This window comes from Brassica napus, chromosome C2 (assembly GCF_020379485.1).
Source record: "Brassica napus cultivar Da-Ae chromosome C2, Da-Ae, whole genome shotgun sequence".
NCBI classification, from domain to species: Eukaryota; Viridiplantae; Streptophyta; class Magnoliopsida; order Brassicales; family Brassicaceae; genus Brassica; species Brassica napus.
The window spans coordinates 28,236,355-28,256,444 of NC_063445.1; the positions used below are offsets into that span (position 1 = coordinate 28,236,355).

The 20,090-nt window shown below is 36.0% G+C and overlaps 4 protein-coding genes across 4 annotated transcripts; 3 read left to right on the plus strand and 1 right to left on the minus strand.

Moving 5' to 3' along the window:
* The first annotated feature begins 10,931 nt into the window (after window positions 1–10,931).
* On the plus strand, window positions 10,932–12,231 carry BNAC02G24860D. The gene has a single exon (XM_013858433.3). The coding sequence runs from the start codon at window positions 11,052–11,054 to the stop codon at window positions 11,985–11,987; it is 936 nt and encodes a 311-aa protein (XP_013713887.1). The 5' UTR covers window positions 10,932–11,051; the 3' UTR covers window positions 11,988–12,231.
* Window positions 12,232–13,124: 893 nt separating this feature from the next.
* LOC106418480 (tetracycline resistance protein, class B) lies at window positions 13,125–14,901 on the plus strand. The gene is made up of 3 exons (XM_013859206.3): window positions 13,125–13,535; window positions 13,611–14,359; window positions 14,449–14,901. The coding sequence occupies exons 1-3, from the start codon at window positions 13,248–13,250 to the stop codon at window positions 14,834–14,836; spliced, it is 1,425 nt and encodes a 474-aa protein (XP_013714660.1). The 5' UTR covers window positions 13,125–13,247; the 3' UTR covers window positions 14,837–14,901.
* On the minus strand, window positions 14,787–16,629 carry LOC106418481 (uncharacterized methyltransferase At1g78140, chloroplastic). The gene is made up of 8 exons (XM_013859207.3): window positions 16,354–16,629; window positions 16,184–16,275; window positions 15,967–16,104; window positions 15,810–15,891; window positions 15,545–15,741; window positions 15,346–15,457; window positions 15,161–15,268; window positions 14,787–15,074 (listed from the first exon to the last, which is right to left on the minus strand). The coding sequence occupies exons 1-8, from the start codon at window positions 16,498–16,500 to the stop codon at window positions 14,931–14,933; spliced, it is 1,020 nt and encodes a 339-aa protein (XP_013714661.1). The 5' UTR covers window positions 16,501–16,629; the 3' UTR covers window positions 14,787–14,930.
* Window positions 16,630–17,522: 893 nt separating this feature from the next.
* On the plus strand, window positions 17,523–19,540 carry BNAC02G24890D. Its single transcript, XM_013859416.3, has 5 exons — window positions 17,523–17,849; window positions 17,933–18,006; window positions 18,476–18,590; window positions 18,668–18,949; window positions 19,025–19,540. Exons 1-5 carry the CDS (start codon window positions 17,727–17,729, stop codon window positions 19,271–19,273), a joined length of 843 nt encoding a protein of 280 aa, XP_013714870.1. The 5' UTR covers window positions 17,523–17,726; the 3' UTR covers window positions 19,274–19,540.
* Window positions 19,541–20,090: the final 550 nt, after the last annotated feature.

Here is a 20,090-nt window from a genome sequence, read left to right on the forward strand (position 1 = left end):
CTCATTAGTATAAGCTAAACATCTTGCTCTTGTGTGGGCGATTGAAAGCATGGCTTTTCATAAGATAAATAAGGTGTTTTTTGAAGTAGAAGCTCCTGATTTGGTGGGTGCGATTACGAGACCTCGGGCTTGGCCTGCCTTTAGGGGCTATGGTGCGGAGATTCTTGAGGTGTTACAGAGGTTAGGTGAGTGGGAATTGCAGTCTATTTCAAGAGAGGAAAATAAATGTGCCTTCTTGATGGCGAGAAGTGTGACAAAGGAGCAACGCTTACAGTCTTATGTGGCACAAGGAGAGCCGGAATGGTTGAGACGGGTTCTTGATGAAGACAGGGCAAGGAGGTGAGGAACTGTGTGGTGTGTGGAATTATGTTTTCCTTACGTGGATGTGTGAAGGAACAGGGTTATGGAGGGAAGACTGTGAGTTTACCAGCTATGGAATGATGATAAGGATATGGGTGGGGTTTGTTGGAGGTGTCGACATGGATGAGTTTTTGGCTCGGTTTATGTTTCTATTTCATTTTGATCTTTGATCATTGTCTTTGCTTCTATGCTACTTATTATGTTCTCAGAGTTAAAAAAAAAAAAAAAAAAAAAAAACATTGTTTTTTTTTTTTGGTAAACATGTTAAAGTATTATTACCATTTTTTATTTGTGGCAAAAAGTTGACTTTTAGCGGATGATTAACTAAATAGAACAAAAAACTAATCTAAACAACACTACTCTGAAACTACACCAACCCACCCTTACCAACGACAAACGCACGGAGAAAGACAGGAAAACAAAGCTAGCGAGCTAAAGCGAAGCTGTTTCTGAGCCACAGCAGCTCACAATAGATGGTTGACATATCACACGGAGACACCGGACCCGGTAGAATGCGGCTTGCCCAGAGTCCGGTTCTGAAGGATGACCTCAACACAAAGGAGCCAATACGAACATTGACAGCTTCACCAGGCGACCGCTAGCGAAGCAACACGGTAGACCACACAAGACGATGAGCCGCAAGATTATTCAGGAAGGAGAACCCGCCAGAAGTGCCACTCCACCGCACCTGAAACTAAGGAGACAGACTAAACCAGCTACATGAAAAACATAACAAAACATTTTTTAATACACTGGTTGTTTTTTTTTATCGGATTGTTATTTGATTAGGTCACTAGTACAACTTCTTAATCGAAAATTAATACCCCTATTATGAAGCAAAACAAGAATGTGGTCCTAGCTACATGACAAATATTTGTGCATTAAATCAAACAAACTACCGAACAGATTAAATATCTCATATATATAAATATTAGAGAGTGGACTATATAGCCTATAGGTGTGAATGATGCTTCAATCCAAAACTTTGATTGCAGGTTAAAAGTGTTAAGCAATACAATTTACATAATATTATGAGGCTTCCTTTTGTCTCACTTGCCATGGTGTTTGTCTCAGTTAAGCCTATGTTTACAAAATACTTATTCAATTTACCTATAATTAAAATATGTTTCATTGTTATTTTACAAAGAAAAAAAGAGAAGAGAAGTTCGTGAAAAGGGAGTAAAGTGTATATTGCCTAACTTTTTCGAATGGGCTGTCGGCGCATCTCCAACCTCACTCTATTTTTCACTTTAAAATAGAGTTTATAATAAAAATGTTCCAATAGTATTTTATTTCTCACTCTATAATAGAGTACAAAATAGGTTTATTCCAAATATGGAGTAATTTGGTTGTTTTTTGTTCATCAACATTATCTTCATCTACTTGAACTTATAATTCCTGAAAATTAATTAGAAAACAATATGTTCCTTTGTATAATTGTTTTTCTTCAGGATTTGATACTTAACTGTTAGATAAAAGTTGGTTTTCTAGTGCTAATAAAGGCCTACCTCTACGGCTCTACGTTGATGCAACTTATCATGATAACAAGGCCAAACTTTTCTTTTCATCCTTTAAATTATTTGATTGTTGGGGCCTGTTAGTTTATATTGATTTTTTCCCAAGTGCATTACATTTTTCAACAAATCTATAGTGCACCTGATGAACGCAATTAGCGCATCATTGGTAAACTTAAGTAAACTAAAGTAAAAGCGGGGAATCGAGCAGGCCTATTTACCCATTTCATGTGAATTATGATGACAACAATCGAGTTTCATCATTACTCAAACTGGTGACGACTGACGGCCAACAAGAGAGAAAAAACATGTTGTTCTGGATAACACGTTAGTAAAATAAGTATATCTTATTATATAAAGTAGAGTTTTACTCTCTCCTGGACGCGCTACGTAGGATGATACGTCAGAAATTCGGCTTCTGTACACGCGACACCTGTTCCAGACAAATGAAACTCACCGTTTCATTTAAGTTAATCTACTTATGGGTTTCGTTTCTATTCGGCCCTTATTTTCTCATGATCGACCAAGCCCATCTCGAGTATATCTAAGTTTATACGTGCCGTTTGCTATTAGGGTTGAATCCAGTTACATCTTCGCCATCTGATAACCTGAGTTCGAGCGTTTTTTCATCTTCTTCCTTCTCAATCTGAATAGCTACCAGTTACAAAATTAACACTCTTAAAGTCCTTAAATCAATACCCCATGATCTCCTTTGAATGCGATTTTTTCTCATGTAAGGCGGTGGCATTACGACTATAAAAAGGTAGGCTTTGATGATATGAGAACCATCTCCTCATTTCGTTTTCTCAGACCAGCAATCTTATTCTGATCAGAACCTTACTCCATCCGCCGCCATCGCCCTATAATCTCCGATCTACAATCTCTGATCTATCGGCAAATGTCAAACCTAGCCTCGCTCTCCTTCAGGTTTTGACCCCTTTCAGTATAAAAGCCATATACTTTCATCTCCAATCTGACTCTCCAAGTCACAGCTTCGATGGCTTCTCTCACTGGATTCGCGGCTTAAGCTTACGCTGCTTCACACAAGAGTAACGTCTGGTAGCAGCAACATCGGTGATGGGTTAGCGATAGCTGAGCCTCAGTTGTCTCCGGAGATCCAAGTCAGAGCCTCGCCGGATCATGGGGTGACGATTGGTAGCAGCAACATAAGCTGCTTCGCACTCAAAGCTTCAAGGTCGTGCTAGGACATAAACTATTAAGACTCTTGCTTTTAGGGCTTCTGTCATTGACAGAATCAAAAAGTTCTACTCTAAACACGGGTTGTCAATTCTGATTGTACTTGCGTATTCGAAGACTCAAATATTAAACTTTATATGGTTCTTATGTAGATTTGATGTGTGAAGAGCGTAGGAAGAACCCTATTTTGTGATCCTCTCTATATAATAAGATAACAAAGAGCTGGTAAAGTTTGATGGTGCAGTCACTTTAGTAGTTCAAGTCTTTAGAGCGGGAACCATGGAAGCAAGAGAAAATGCAGCAGTGACACTCTTTTACCCTTACGCTATCCATTGGAAACAAGATCATACACGACAGTGTGATACTTGCTTAACTGGACCTTCTCGAGAATGGGTCTCCAAAAGACAAGAATGATGCAGGGATAGCATTGTTCGAGCTGCTGCATTGGTTAAGATACCAAGTGTTGATGAAGCTTGAACACTGTGTGGTTGTGCCATTGGTGGATCCATGGAAGAATGGAACATGAAGAGGGAAAAGGTAAGCTACGTCTGCGTCAGAGATTCTCCACAAAGCATGCCAATTGTTTATTATGTTAATATTTTTTTCGATCGATTTTGTCTTTGGATAGTAATTCCATTTGTGGAATAAAATCTGGAGTTGGTTAGCCAAAAGTGCTTTACAGAAACACACTATTTGGTTTGCTGTGTATGTATTTTGTTATTTTTAACAAAAATTGGAATAATAAGTTTTGAATTTGATCTTCATGGTTCTTGATTCATCAATTTCCATTTTAGTTCTCTTCATATGAATTGGTTACTCTTATCGGCAAGGTTACTTACAATAAAGCGACAGTTGTTGTAAATTGTTGATTTAGCTACATCAATCGTTTAAAATATATATATATATATATATACATATGTTGCTTTGTAGGCATGTGGAGGGCAACACGTATTTATAAGATGGCTTGATGATCAGAAGAGTCATTTTTTTTTGGCTGGATGTATCAAAAATTTCAACACCATTACCTCATAATTTATATTTCACATGTTTTCAACAAATGATATATTCCGAATTCAGTGATTGAGATTATTTAATATGTTTTGTGATTGTTTGAAAATTTCTTCAAGACCAAGAGTGATATGAGTCATATTAGTCTTCTGACTTTTTGTAGTTTTTGATTTTTGTGCTTACAAAAGTTAATTCTTTCGTATGTCATCGTCATTTATTAGCTTGAGTATTAAAAAATCTGAAAGTTCATGAAGAGTATCTGATGGTCGCCGAGATCGGTGCAATAACCCTTGGGAATTCAAATGGCTTCTATTTCGTAACTAAGCAATATTCCAACTGCAAATATCATTTTACATCTGTAAAACTATGCATCGATTTCCAAAACAATCAAAATAAAAATGGGTTTTAAAGAATCTAAATTTTTATTCTTGGCTATATCTTGCAATAAGTAGGCAAAGTTATGTTTCATTGTTTGGATGCCAATCTAACTTCACTACCCATACGTTTTGACACAAGGGACTCAGAAGCCTACGTATTACCCATGTATGTATGTCTTCCCAGCCTCTCAGGTATCTCTTTTATCTTCACATTTGCTTTCTCTGTATGGTTTACTGAATTATTTTGGTTACTTATTTACTAGGTTTACATTAACTAAAATACATGATCTATACAGAACATCTAATATTGCAGGATTGCTTTGATCTAGACGACGTAAAGGAACACTGATTTAATAAAGTTTAAATCTCATACTACTGACCCATTGAAAACTGAACATTTAGAACGAGATTTTCTGTTGTTTGGACTAAATACAAAGAGGAAACTTCAAATTCTCTGGCATATTTAAAGGCTTTAGAAAATGTAGCTATGTATAGCTTTGCGAGGATGGACCCACAACAAACTGGTGCTTTGTTGGATTAATTCTCATTAAACTAATTTGTTTTGATTGTCAAAATAGGCATTCGGAGAAGCATGGTGACTTACTCAAAGAATCTTATAATACCTTATCACTAGAACTCCATAAACTCATGGTATTATGATCAAACAAACTCTTTGTTGAGCTTGTGATGTCATTACCAAGTGGAGATCGTTTAACAGATGATTTTTGTAGGTGGAAGAACAGATACTCATGCATAAACTATATGAGCAATGGTTTACTCTTCGTCAAAAAAGAAGAAGGTATGCTCTGTTCTTGAAGATACATTGTCTAAAGTATAAGCAGGAATTTAGAGGACTTGAGAGATATATTAAACACTAATCAAATTTGGTTTTGCAGAAAATGTAGAATACTCAGAATGTGCTGGAAGAAAAAGAAACAATTAAAACTTCTTCTCTAGCAATTGTTCCTAATGTTGATAAAGAACATTGAACATCCCACTTTCTATAAACAAGGATAGAACAGTCCGGTTGGTGCTGGGCCTACATAGATGGGTCTAAGATTGGATTTTAGTTTAGAAGTGAAGTCGTGTCTTAGAACATTGTTTTTATCAATAGGATGACAAACAAAATATTAGAAAACTCAATAAGCTTGATAGGAAACAAATCTATAAACATAACAAACTTGCGCTCGACCTCAAAATTTCATTTTCAACAAATTTGTTCATGTTTTCATATTTGGATCTTTATTTTAATCTACTTATTACTAATTTAACATTTATCTCTAGTGATTGGGCTGTTAAACCAGTGCTTCCTTCTAATGCTTCTATCTAGGAATGTTCATTCTGGATTACAGTCTGATTTCGATTCATATTTTTAGATTTTTTGCTATTTTGGTTTATAAAAATTAACTACCATATTGGATCTATATCTAATTTGGTTTGGTTTTGTTTATAAACCATTGATTTTTGGTTTATTTGGTTTTATACAAAAACAACATAACAATATTTATCCTAGATAAAAATTATTTTATATGATTAGAAATCAGATTTATTTAAACATAAATATATATTCTTTACACTAAATTTAAAATATAATATTTTCTACTTTATATTTATATCATAATATTATTATATAAATATATTTCTAGAACAAATCTTTACAAATAAAAGTCATGTTTTATTTCATTTGGTAAAAATGAGAAAAACAAACAACTTTTTAACTTATACCAAAATACCAAATTAGTAGAAGGACCAAGACGGTTGAGAAATACAGAAAACATAGTTATGCAGCAATGGAACCAAATAATCAGCTAAAGACTTGCATGTATATCTTCCCTCTCTATACATATAGAGATGAATTGTCAAAGACTAACCTCAAATTTACAATTGTCCTTACTTTATTTTCAGCAAGAACTGATGTAATGTCACTCCAAAGAAAAAAAAGAAAACCTAACTAATAATTATCAAAATAGCATAGTTTGTTTAGACTTAAAAAAAACAAGTACAAAATTTAACTACTATTTATATTTTTACCTAATAAAAATTAAAATAATTATTTATTCAAACTATTTCAATTATTTTTGAATATGCAACCCGTCCGTAGGGCGGGCCGACCCTAGTTATTGTTATTATTATTATTACAATCTACAAGAATTTGCAACGATTGTTAGAGTTCAATAGATAATTTGCAACATGTATACATGTTTTAGTTCCGCTATGCATAATGCCCTGACAATTAAAGCAAGAGTTTCATGAATTAAAGATGGAACCAGAGCTACAACCCAAAGCCGAGAAGGCACACGTTACACAAGTAACACAACAGAAACTGTGAATATTCAGTTAAGGACGGATTATGTTGCGTGAGAAGCATGACACTAAATCAATATATTGTGTATAGAGCAAAGTTTAGGAGATTATGAAATCACTTCCTCGTTTTATACGTAATCTAATTGTAAAAAGTAATGAAGAACAAGACCCATAAAACGAAAGTCTCTTATTCAATAAATAAAACTTGTCTAAATCATGCAACAAATGTCAGACGTAACTGCATTAAAGAGCAGAAGCCTCTAAACATAAAGTGATAGAGATAAAGAGAAAGCAGTAATAACGTGCGACGTTTGGTAACGTTCCAGGTTGAGGATTAGAGTGCTACATAAAGAATTTAATTGAAAATTTTGTGGTTAAATTCACTCTAAAATGGTTTAAGAGTAGCTTAAATTTTTTCTATTTATGTGTGTTTTAATCTTTAAACAAATACCATTTGACTTATTTGTTGTTGAGTTGAAGTTTGATTTAAAACTTATCATAAAATTTTCGATTATTTAAATGTTGAGATTAAAACTATTTAAAAGGAACCACAGTTTTTTCCTAGTTTTCCTAACATTTTTATTCGCAATGATTTTATTTCCCATTGTGAAACTATTATATCAAATAATTCATGTCCCATGCCACAATAATTTTAGCATGAACTATTCCAATTTCTTCATCACATCATCCTCATATCACATCATTCACATCCTAAAAAGAGTTTGCACTCCTACATTTCATTGTCATTTGGTGCTATAGTTTGGTGATATAGTTAGAAGATAGTTTAAACTGGGAGATAGCAAATGAAAATTGATAAGTGTGTGGTTGAAGATAAACAACAACAAAGGGAAGTGTGACCACACAGCTTGTGATACCATTGGATTAAGAAACAAGCCTCGTGCCCTTCCATTCTTTCCCTCTTTATACTATTGTCTTTCTTTTTTTATATATTCATAAAGTTATCATGATTCTATATTGAATTTGCAAAAGTAAAGTCCACGAAACCTTTCCAACTTTAATTTGTTAGAGCATTCGACTATAACCCATCATCACCCTTGTCACATTCACATGCTATTCTTTTTCCTTCTACTAATGTTGATTTAACTATTTTCATCTATGAATGTACATGTACACACACAATAAAAATCGCCAGACAAAAAACACTTTGAAATCTAATTGTGGATCTATTTATTATGGCCAATATATACCTTTTTTCTTTTGAAAAGAGAACGAATTAAATCCGGCTCTATTAAATACACAGACCTAACCCCCGGGTGGAATGTGCAACCCATGGATGGATCTTCTTCCGAGGATTCAAATGGGCCGTAAGCATGGGTCCATATCCGCGTGGCCACATGTGGAGCTAATAATTTCGCACTAGAGGGGAATCGATCTCTGGCCTGAACCAACAGGGCAACTCCTCCTCTAGTGGAAACCACTAGGCCACCACGATGTGGTTTATATTCCTTTTTTGGTAATTAAGATTTTAGAGGTAAAATCTAGACTCGTATCTATTACATGAGTTTAATGCTGACCACATATTGATGTCACATTTTGTATTTAAGTCATCAAACAAACCCATCAATAAGCATAAATCTCAAAGTGAAATGATGAACAAATGTATGAAGAAGTAGTAAGGACCATTGAATGTTTGAAAGTGAATGATTCAGTCAAGAAGCTTCTTGTTTACGATGTAATAAAGTTGTAATGAACCCATTTCCCTCCTTTGACCCCATCACTACTTCTTCTTGTTTGTCCACCAATTTAACATCAATTTTTATTTTTAATACCAGCATTTTACAACGACTTTTGGTATTGCACCACCCATTTTTCTTTCACTAGAAAAGGGTTTGAATGTTGATCTCAAAAAAAAAAAAAAGGTTTGAATAAAAAGTAAATATTTTTTGGGTGAATTCGCTGAATAACCAACTTTAGCATTAAAATTAAGTGAGTGGTATTGATTTTGACGTAATGTAATAGCTATCATTTATGCCAATTATTATCCGGTTCTGCCCTTTCTTCCTGTAATCATCCGGTAATATTGTATTATTAGATATGACTTGGCCAAAATAATATAGGGTGTAGACTAAATTAAGACTACTTTATTCGATAGAAACACATGCAGCCACGTACCAATTTAATCCACCCAAGATATTTTTATTGTTGGTCAATAATGAATCACTATTATTTACAAGCACATCACGTAAAAGAACTCATGTCACAAATTTATTTACAACATATTTATTTACTATATGCAGTAAAATGAGTGGATAGAAACATAAAATATTAAAAAAAATAAAAAGTGTATTCTATTTTCTAAAGCGTTTCTATTCCATATCACCAAAATAATATTAAACATTATTCTCTTCTCAACATCTAAATAATAAACATTATCTCAATCCATAAATACTAAGCCCTAAACTTTAAACATCGCCCTTCCATCTAAATATTAAACCCTAAACTCTAATTACTAAACCCTAAACCCAATATAAAACATAAACCCAATTATCAAAATCTGAAAATAATATATAATATTATGTAATATTAAACTAAACTCAGACCTAACTTTTGAATAGTATATGACTATTACCCAACATACAACTTTTAAATGCTAAACCCAGACCTATCTTTTTAATGCTAAACCCTAAACTGCTATCACTAAACCCAAACCTCAACCTCCACCTTACAAAATACTAAACCCTAAACTCTAATCACTAAACCCTTACACAAATATAAACCTTAAACCCAAATATAAACACAAAACCCAAATAGAATGGAACAAAATAAATAACATAGTACATATTGGTGAAACTATAAAATGTCTATGATTGCATGAAAGAAGTTAATGATGATCCCAACAATACCCTCTCACGTTCTAAATACAAAATCCTAAATTCTAATCACTAAATCCTAATTCAAATATACCCTAAAACCTAAACCTAAATAAATAGATTAAGCTAAACCCTAATCAGGGAAATATAAACCCAAATAGAATGTATATAATATGGTTTACTATAACCAAACTTTTACTTAGTAAATCTAAACCCTAGGCAGGAACCCATAAACCCAAATACAATCTATAAATTGTTTTCCAATATTAAACACTTGAAAGCACATTTACTTGGTTAGCATGTTGTAGATCTTATATTCCATATAGTCTAAGTAGTATAGTAAACGAATGTTCCAAATAATCAAATTTGTCCAACACTCGAAAAATGAATTTCATATTACAATTAATCACACAAAATGACAAAGAAGAGACCTATCAAATTTAAAAACATGACATATTATTACATTTTTACGGAGTATTATAGAAATATGTCTCAAATAGTATGGTAACTGTACATAGGTAGCTATACTTAAGAATATACTATACTATTCATTTCACTGAATATAGTATAGACGGCGAGTTCATCTTCTTCAATTCTTCTTTTTTCAGACAGGCTGATACACATTCATTTCGTTCACCATCATTATTCTTCACCACCATATAGAGATCGTCTTGCCTCTCTTTTTCCCGACACGGTAATGCTTTTACCGACTCGCCGTCGTTGTTCTTCACCACTGGATCTGTAAAACAAAAACAGAAATGAAAACAGAGTATGGAAACAAAAGCATGATTGTGAGAATCAATTGATTTAAGATAAAAAAAAGAGAAAAAATGAAAGAGGTGTTGTGTGTGCTCACCGTCTACGCTTTCATCGTTGTATGTTCTTCACCACTGGATCCGTAAAACAAAAACAGAAACAGAGTATGAAAACAAAAGCATGATTGTGAGAATCAATTGATTTAAGAGAAAAAAGAAAATAAATGAAAGAGTTGTTGTGTGTGATCACCGTCTATGACTTCATCGTTGTCTCTTCTTTAGAACAATTGATTGTTATTTTGGTGAGAAGAAATTCAATTCAAAAAGATGTCTGAGTAATGAAAGATCACGTTTTACTTTTAACAGTTACAAATTATTAATTAAATTTTGTTTTCTTTGTGCAGGTTTTACCTGTTGTATACAAAGGTATAATGGCATTATTATACAAAAGATACAATACATATTTGCAAGCTAGGTCTTTTTGTCATACAATGAATTATAATTTGTTTGAAGGTTGTACAGCCCAATTACCCATATTTTTTTCGTACAAAAGCAACAAGCATATAGAAGCTGTCAGCACAGGAATCTCAAAGCCTAAAAAGAAACCTTTATAAATCCAAACATAAAAAGCTGAACTCTGCCATTGAGAGATCGATCCAAAAAACAAACAGCAAGAAAGCAAAAGCAGACAAGAAAAACAAAGAGATGATCAAAAGCAGAGATGGAAGCAGAAGATCATCTACTTCTAGCTACCCTGCAGATTTGTTGGTTTGTTTCCCTTCAAGAGCCCACTTAGCTCTTACACCTAAACCCATTTGTAGCCCATCTCGTCCCTCCATCTCCACCACCAACTATCATCCCCACCACCGTCGCCAGCTCAGCAAACTCTCCAGCGGCGGTGGAAGAGGACATGGGAGTCCTGCTTTGTGGGCTAAGCAAGCAAGCAGTAAGAACATGGGCGGTGAGGAAATAGCCGAACCAACTTCACCTAAAGTCACTTGCGCCGGTCAGATCAAAGTCCGGCCAAGAAAACGCGGCGGGAAAGGAAAAAACTGGCAAACGGTGATGGAGGAGATAGAGAGGATACATAGCAATAAATCTAAGAGCAAGTTTCTTGGTTTATTGACTTGTCTAAAGAACATCAAGTTCGACTTCAGGTGTTTTGGTGATTTCCGACATGCTGATGTCATCACTAGCGACGACGATGAAGAAGAAGAAGATGAAGAAGAGAATACTAAGAATATTTTCTCCAAATGGTTTATGGTCTTGCAAGAGGAAGAGAGTAAGAGCGACGACGACAAGAACATCAAGAAGTGCGTCTTTGATGAAAACGCAGACGCAGAACCGGCGGTTCCACCGTCGAACGCGCTTTTGCTAATGAGGTGTAGATCGGCTCCGGCGAAGAGTTGGTTAGAAGAGAGAATGCAAGTGAAAACAGAGCAAGATACCAAAGAAGAAGAGGTGGGTGTGAAGAAGAATAAGAAGGATTTGAGATCACTAATGGAGGAAGAGAAGATGGAGTTAGTGTTGATGAGTTACGATACCGATTATTACAGACTCTCTTCAGACATAGCTAAGGAAACTTGGATTGTCGGAGGAGTTCAAGATCCTCTGTCTCGGAGTCGGAGCTGGAAAAGCTAGCTTTTGCCAGTTCTATTGTTACGCACAGTTAATCATCGTATTTTTTAAATATGATTAAGCTTTTTTACTATTATTTTCATTATATAATTAATTTTGAATTTTTTTGGGGGCTTCTTGAATTTCCAGGGTAACTCAAGTATTGTGTTTTTTCTTTTCATCACGACGTTTATAATGTAATGCTGAAAATATGTACATGCTTTTATATTATGTTTACTTACATTAATACATACTTCCTCTGTTCATGAAAGATCCATATTCTAGAGAAAAATTTTGTTTCAAAAAGATATATATTTTATATTTTCAATATAATTTTTGTCAACTAATAATGAAAAATTGTGAAGTTCAAGAACATTAATTGCATTTCTTAAAATCTTATTGGTTTAAAAATATAAGAAATATAAAATTACAAAAAACTATGCATTTATAACTAAGTTTTAATATGTTTTATTAAAAAGTGTGAAAACTCTAAAACATGAATCTTTTAGAAACGGAAAGAGTATTTTTATAGACAATTTTTTGTATATGGTGTTTGATCATGCGTTAGGTGCATGTACCATTGAAGAGGTCAATAAATGGACCATATTATAGTTAATCATATGATAAAATTATATTCAAATGACGTCGTCCAGTTATGATGGCCAATAATCGAGATATGTAATTCATTTTGAAATTAGCGACACAACTTCAAGTTTCTTCTTGCTGATAATGACATCAACGACTAACCAACGTGAGCCATGATTATGCGAGTTTCCTCGAGTTAATGGAGAAAAACACATCATGATTAGTAGAAGTCAAGAGTAGACGAATATTCACAAGAAACAAACCTATATGAACAGTGTAAAATGTCTATAAACAAATTCTCCTTCATCATCATCTTTGTTCATTTTGCGATAGTACTAGCAGGATACGTTTCCAACCCTAATTAGCAAAACAAGTCGAACACAATCCAATCCGAACCGATTCCTAAATAGTTTAAACTTGAAAATATGAAAAACTTATGAAATAATGGGCCAAAGCCCATATAAATGGCCTTGTCGTCAGTTTTATACAAGACGTCAGCGGTGGGCCCCATTTCACAAATTTTCATTACAACATCTTTTGACCATTTCCACGCGCCACCGTGAGCGACCACGTATCGACGTCATTGACTGTTTACTTCTCACCGTCAACATTGATCATTCGCTTCACATCCCAAGTTGTATGTTTTCCCTCAGAAACCCAAAATCAAACTGAAGAAAAGATCGAGGCATATTAGGGAAGATGAAGGCAGAGACGGTGACGCTGATTCTGGTTAATCTAGCCGGAATTATGGAGAGAGCCGACGAGTCTCTACTCCCAGGTGTATACAAAGAGGTCGGTGCAGCTCTCCACACGGATCCAACCGGGCTCGGGTCGTTGACACTGTTGCGATCCATGGTTCAAGCCGTTTGCTATCCATTAGCTGCTTACATGTCCATGCGATATAACCGAGCTCACGTCATTGCTCTCGGTGCTTTCCTCTGGTCCGCTGCTACTTTCCTTGTCGCTTTCTCTTCCACTTTCTTCCATGTTCTGTCTTTTTGTCTGATCCACTGTGTTTGGGCTTAGTGAGACACGTTATGAGTTTTACTGTTGTGTCTGCAGGTAGCAGTATCGAGAGCTCTGAATGGGATTGGTCTTGCCTTAGTGGCTCCAGCGATTCAGTCCCTTGTTGCTGACTCAACGGACGATGCTAACCGTGGCTCTGCTTTTGGATGGTTACAGCTAACAGCAAACCTCGGTTCGATCATAGGCGGTCTCTGCTCTGTTTTGATAGCTCCATTAACCTTCATGGGTGTACCTGGTTGGAGAGTTGCTTTCCATATCGTAGGTGTGATCAGTGTTATAGTCGGTGTATTAGTGAGACTCTTCGCTAATGACCCTCACTTTGTGAAGGATGGTGTTAATGTTCATCGAGTTTCAACTAAACCTTTTTGCTCGGAGGTTAAGGATTTGGTCAGGGAAGGTGGTACTGTTGTAAAGATCCGTTCTTTTCAGATCATTGTTGCTCAGGGAGTGACCGGGTCGTTTCCTTGGTCTGCTCTATCTTTTGCACCTATGTGGTTGGAGCTTATCGGGTTCTCTCACGGGGAAACTGCAGTCTTGATGGGTTTATTCGTGGCTGCGTCTTCTCTTGGTGGGTTATTTGGTGGCAAAATGGGAGATTATCTGTCGACACGTCTTCCTAACTCAGGAAGAATCATTCTTGCACAGATTAGCTCAGCTTCAGCGATCCCGCTCGCTGCAATTCTCTTGTTGTTTTTACCTGACGATCCATCTACAGGTGTAATCCATGGTGTGGTCTTAGTGCTATTGGGTCTGTTTGTTTCTTGGAATGCTCCAGCTACCAACAAGTAAACACACACTCTTTTCCACCTGCTCTTTTCTCGCTACTACGCTTGTTACTTGTAACTTGTAAGTAACACTCTCTTCGGTATTGCAGCCCGATCTTTGCAGAGATTGTTCCGGAGAAGTCAAGAACAAGCGTCTACGCGTTAGACAAATCTTTCGAGTCCATCTTGTCATCGTTTGCTCCTCCCGTAGTTGGAATCCTCGCGCAGCATGTCTATGGTTATAAGCCAATCCCTCAAGGTTCATCAAGATCAGCAGAGATAGCAACCGATAGAGAGAATGCAGTGTCGCTCGCAAAAGCTCTTTATACATCTATAGGCATCCCAATGGCGGCTTGCTGCTTTATCTACTCCTTTCTATACCGTACGTATCCTCTAGACAGAGAAAGTGCTCGGATGGAGGCTTTTATAGATTCTGAGATGCGTGAACTGCTTCCGGAAAATTCAAATATAGATATCGAGTTTTCACAAGAAACCTAGTAGATAATAACATTTGCAAAATAGCTTTACAAGAGGTTTCAATATTATGTTCTTTACAATGTTAATAACTTTATACAGCAGAAAGATTGTGAGCTTATCTGCTGGGTTTTGTGGCGGAGAGCATTATGAATAGCCCGTTTCTAACACGAGTGAAGCCAACGAGTCCACCGGCTTTGCAGAGATCTTCAAGCTCACGTTCACTTAGAAAGATGTGAGAACCTGAGTATCTCATTAGTTCCTATCACCAGAAGGTATAATCAGCGACCACACGAACGATAATGCTTAAACGTAACATATATACATACTTGTAACTTGTAAGTATACCTGGCGAAGATTCTTCAAGAAGGGGATAAAACTGAAAGGGCCATCATAAATGAACGTGGTGGCAACAAATACTCCACCAGGTCTAAGAACACGGCTAATCTCAGCTACCTGAAAGATCCAAAGGGGACACATAAACGTTGTATGTATTTTTTTGCTAAATGTTTGGATTAAGAAAAGGCTTTTACAGCTGAGGATGGCGAAGGCCAGCAATGCAAAGCAGCACCAGCATGGACAGCGTCAACTGAACCCGAAAGAAAAGGGAGCCTAGCTATGTCTGCTCGGACCAGGACAACATTCCTAAACAAAAAGCAACAGGAGAGTCAAAGAAAACAATACATGTGGTTACCATAGACAATAATGGAAGAACAAGGTCCAAGTACAAACTCTTTGTTAGTAAGGTTTTCTTCTTGGTTTAAGAACTCATAGCACTGTTTTAGCATATTCTCCGAGTAATCAAGAGCGATCACCCGAGAAAACAGCTCACTTTTAGCGAATAGTCTCGAGAACATCCCACTTCCGCAACTGGCGTCGATGATATTGCCTCCCAAAACAGGCTTCAGGTACTCTCTAGCCATTTCAAACTGTGGAATACAAGGTTAAACGAAAATACCCTTTTGAAAAAGAAGAGAGAGTTCTTTCCCGTCGTCACCTCTTTCTCTGGTCCTGGAAAACCACCCCATATGAAATTCTGACGCCAACCCCTCTCGTATAGGAAGGAAACTAACGGAGTCCTATAAAATCAACAACAACACCAAAGAGACTCAGTTATAGAGACTTAGAGCCTAACGTTAAAGCATATGGTCAACCTGAATAACTCGGTTGAAAGAGGCATTGGTTCAGTGTATTGGTTGCTTCCACTAGCAACAGCCAAATCAAGATGCGTCTCGTTACCCGAGTAACTCCCTTTACAGGTATTGCATTGTAACTGAGTACCAGCAGATCCTCTGCAGCCAATACAACACAAACCTTCTCAATCACACTGAACATTAATTAAACTTCTAAGTGAAGAGTAATGACTCTCACACTAATCCATTAGGTTGACTAATCAATGCTAAGGAGTTATAGCATATGGGGCAAGCTAGAATGTCCTTCTCTTTCTCCACAACAGAATCCACCTAGTACACCAAATCAAATCGCATCATCAAACAGATTCTAATTCCGATTCCTTCATCAAAAGTGGAACGGAATCGTACACTCGAGTTCGTCTCGACGGAGATGGAGGCAGCTGATCTGGGAACGAAAACAGCGACTCTTCGAGCAGCGTACTTGAAGGAAGGTAAACGAGAACCAATCGAGAGAATCGCCGGCGTAAATCGACCGGGAACAACCGTCATCGGCATTTTCAAACCTCCGTGGCTGCCTGTTGAGCACGAAGCTTCGCTAACAGAACCACAAAAACACTTGCGAATCGAAATTTGAAACAAATTTAAATTAATCGAAATTATGTAAAAGAAAAAGGCCCAATAGACTATCAACCAAGCCCAAACAAATTTAGTTTAGGCCCATAAAGTTTTTTAATATTAATTTGCATAATTGTAAGGATCAAGCGATCTTTTGAATCCGTTGTAACGTTTAAACAAAGGATCTCTCTCGCGATTTAAATATTTGTTACGAATAATCAGGGTCATGAATTGCGGATAATAATTTCAAATTAAAGGATAAAATTTCGGCTTTTTTAATGACCCTTTTATCCTTTTAGTTTCAAATTGTTGCATTTGGTGAGCTAATAAAAACGTGACAGCACGTGATCTCTGCTTTAAGAAAACGTTGGCAAAAGTCTTTATGATGGCTTTCACATGGTGTTGTGTCAGAGTAAAGAATAACTCTAGTGCTTTCTTATTATTCTTTACCCCCCCCAAAACATACCCGATCAATTATTTTTAATTTTTCTGCTAATTATATATAATTTGAAAGTAAAATTTGTTAAACTTCATTTGACACTTGTTAAAATTCCCCAAGCGTTACATTCGATTTCTGTAAAAGTAAGCATATAAAACAGATTAAATATGTCTCACTTTATCCGCTCTGTTGTGGATCAGAATTTTTTTGGTCAAATTATGTTCATTTTGCAAATTATTCACAAATTTTACATATTATCATTAAAGTTAGAATGGAAAATATTTTTTATGTGTTATATTTTTTAGAAATTTTTTTTAATAGTATAAATTATATTCTTATAAAGGTAAAAGATTTTACATTAATCATCATCGATAATAGTTCGAAATATACAAATCTGCATATATAAAAGATTGAAATATTTGGATCTACATTTTTTTTCATGGCAAAAGTTAAAAAAAAAACGGGACAGCGAATTTTGAATCAAATTAAACAACACACAGCCTTAAGAAGAAGCTTCCAGATCAAGCGAGACCGTGAGTGGATCAAAGGAAAAGGGCAAAACCGTCGTTTCACGGAGAATTGAGAAAGAAGTTCAAGGGGGGTTGTGAAGAAAGAGAGGGGGGTTGTAAAGCGTAATCTTCTTCTTCCTCTTCGTCTTCTTCATTTCTTCGCGAGAATTTTTTTTAAAAAAAAAGCATCAGCCTTTAGATTCTGCTAAAAAAACAATATGGAGAGAACCACTCCAGTGAGAAAGCCACACACATCCACCGCAGATCTACTCACTTGGTCGGAAGTTCCACCGTCGGATTCTCCTTCCTCCGCCGCTCGCTCCGCCGTTCGATCTCACCAGGTACACAAAGCTCATCACTTTCTATTACCCTCCTCTCTTGTTTTTCAGTTTTGCCTCTTATGGGTTTTGTCTGTTGTGTGTAGCCATCTGATGGGGTTAGCAAAGTTGTATTTGGAGGTCAAGTCACTGATGAAGAAGTTGAGAGCTTGAACAGAAGGTTACAAAGTTTCCTCCTTTATCATTTGGTTTTCTAATTTGATTTCCTGGCAAATTTAGTTTCTACCTTGGATTCATCTTGGGGATGTGCCTTGTTTAATGGATTCTTGATGATTTGCATTGTATAGATTCATCAGTGCCGTCTCAATAATATTAATAGTAGATTTAGCCATGTAATGAAGTAATTTTAAAAATAAACTAGATTTTGGGAATTATTTACAATTTGGGAAATTTTATTTAAAATAGTTATAAAAGTATTAATAACTCTATTTATATTTGTTTTGAAGTTTTTTTTTTGAAAGTAAAAGCTCTAAATTTGACCATATATCTAAAAATTTAAAGTTTTAGACAATAATTTATGTAAATATTTTTGAAAAATTCTTAATATTTGGACTATGGCACTGAGATTCATTGCATAGCTTGGAGAGATGATGTCAAACTTGTGAAACTGTTGTTTGTCTTGCATTTAGGAAGCCTTGCTCAGAACATAAGATGAAGGAGATAACTGGGAGTGGGATCTTTGCTCGTAACCAAGAAGATGATGCTTCAGAGCTCTCTAGTGCTCCAAGTGGAAGGGTATATCAGGTATTATTAATCAACTTCTTTTAGAATCATGTGATGTTCTGTAATGTTTAACACTTTGATTTTAAACCTCTTTTCAGCAAGCACTTAGTGGTATAAGCCATATATCATTTGGTGAAGAGGAGGACTTGTCTCCTAAAAAGCCTATTACTTTACCTGAGGTTGCTAAACAGCGAGAGCTTAGTGGGACAATGGAGAGCGAATCGGCTTCTAATCTGAAGAAGCAGCTCTCTGATGCTAAGTACAAAGAGATCAGCGGACAGAACATCTTCGCACCACCACCTGAGATCAAACCTCGGTCCGGAGCCACTCGAGCTTTGGCTCTTAAGGACAACTTCAACCTCGGAGCTGAATCTCAAACCGTAAGAACTTGACTTCTCTAAGCAACTCTTGATATTGTTATATATAGCTTAATTGAGAATTTTTATGTTCACTAGTCTGGTGAAGAAGACTCATCTGTGAAGACGGCGAAGAAGATTTATGACAAGAAGTTTGCAGAGCTCTCAGGGAATGATATATTCAAGGGAGATGGTACGTCATCTTGTGGCGAAAAGCAGCTGAGTGAAGCCAAGCTAAAGGAGATAGGAGGGAACAACATATTTGCAGATGGGAAGGTAGAGTCCAGAGACTATCTAGGCGGTGTGCGTAAACCACCAGGTGGTGAGACAAGCATTGCTCTCGTTTAGAATCCTCTTAACTCTTTTTAAAAACCGCGATTTATCGGTGTGTGTTCTTGTTGGTATCTCTCATACGCTTTCAGGTCAAAAGTGTGATTTGTATTATGCAGTTTCGTTGGTTTATTTTGGTTATGGTGATATAATAACTATTATTCAGTTGTGTTTTAAAGGTCTTAGGGCTTTCTAATGTATCTCCTTTAACAAGCTCTAAAAGGACAGAGGATGTTGCTTGAGTTGAAAGATTTGTTGTCTTAAAAATTTATGAAGTTACTGTGATATTGCAATGTGGGGTTACCACATACACATGATTCACGACGCAGAACTTTATTTATGATTAAAAACCTCAAAACACGACGAGAGTTTGTTGGAAAATGAAGAGAAGATGGTCGATGCTTTTGCTACTTTGCAAAAAGGAAAAGATCCTTTAGTTCTAAAAATAGGAAAGAGTAGTTAGTTTCCAAGAAGATGAAGAGTAAGAAACGAGGGACCTCTTGTTAGCTTCCACGCATCACAATCGTGCTTTGAAAACCAAGTCACTTTGGAATCGCTATTTGCTTTTTTATATCTTCTGTATTTCTCTCTTGGAATCACATATATAAAATATAGTACATATATACAATATCAGATGTTATTTTACAATCGTATTTGCATTTTATTTAACAAACGATATGTGTTTCCGAGAGCTGAAATTCCCACTGAAAGTCGGCAATTCTACCGAGAGTCCGTAATCAGGCGGCTGGCCATATATATATTTTAACGTTAGGTACATTATTGTATACATTTTACAAATGTTGACAAACTATTTACTAACATATGCAATTTGCAT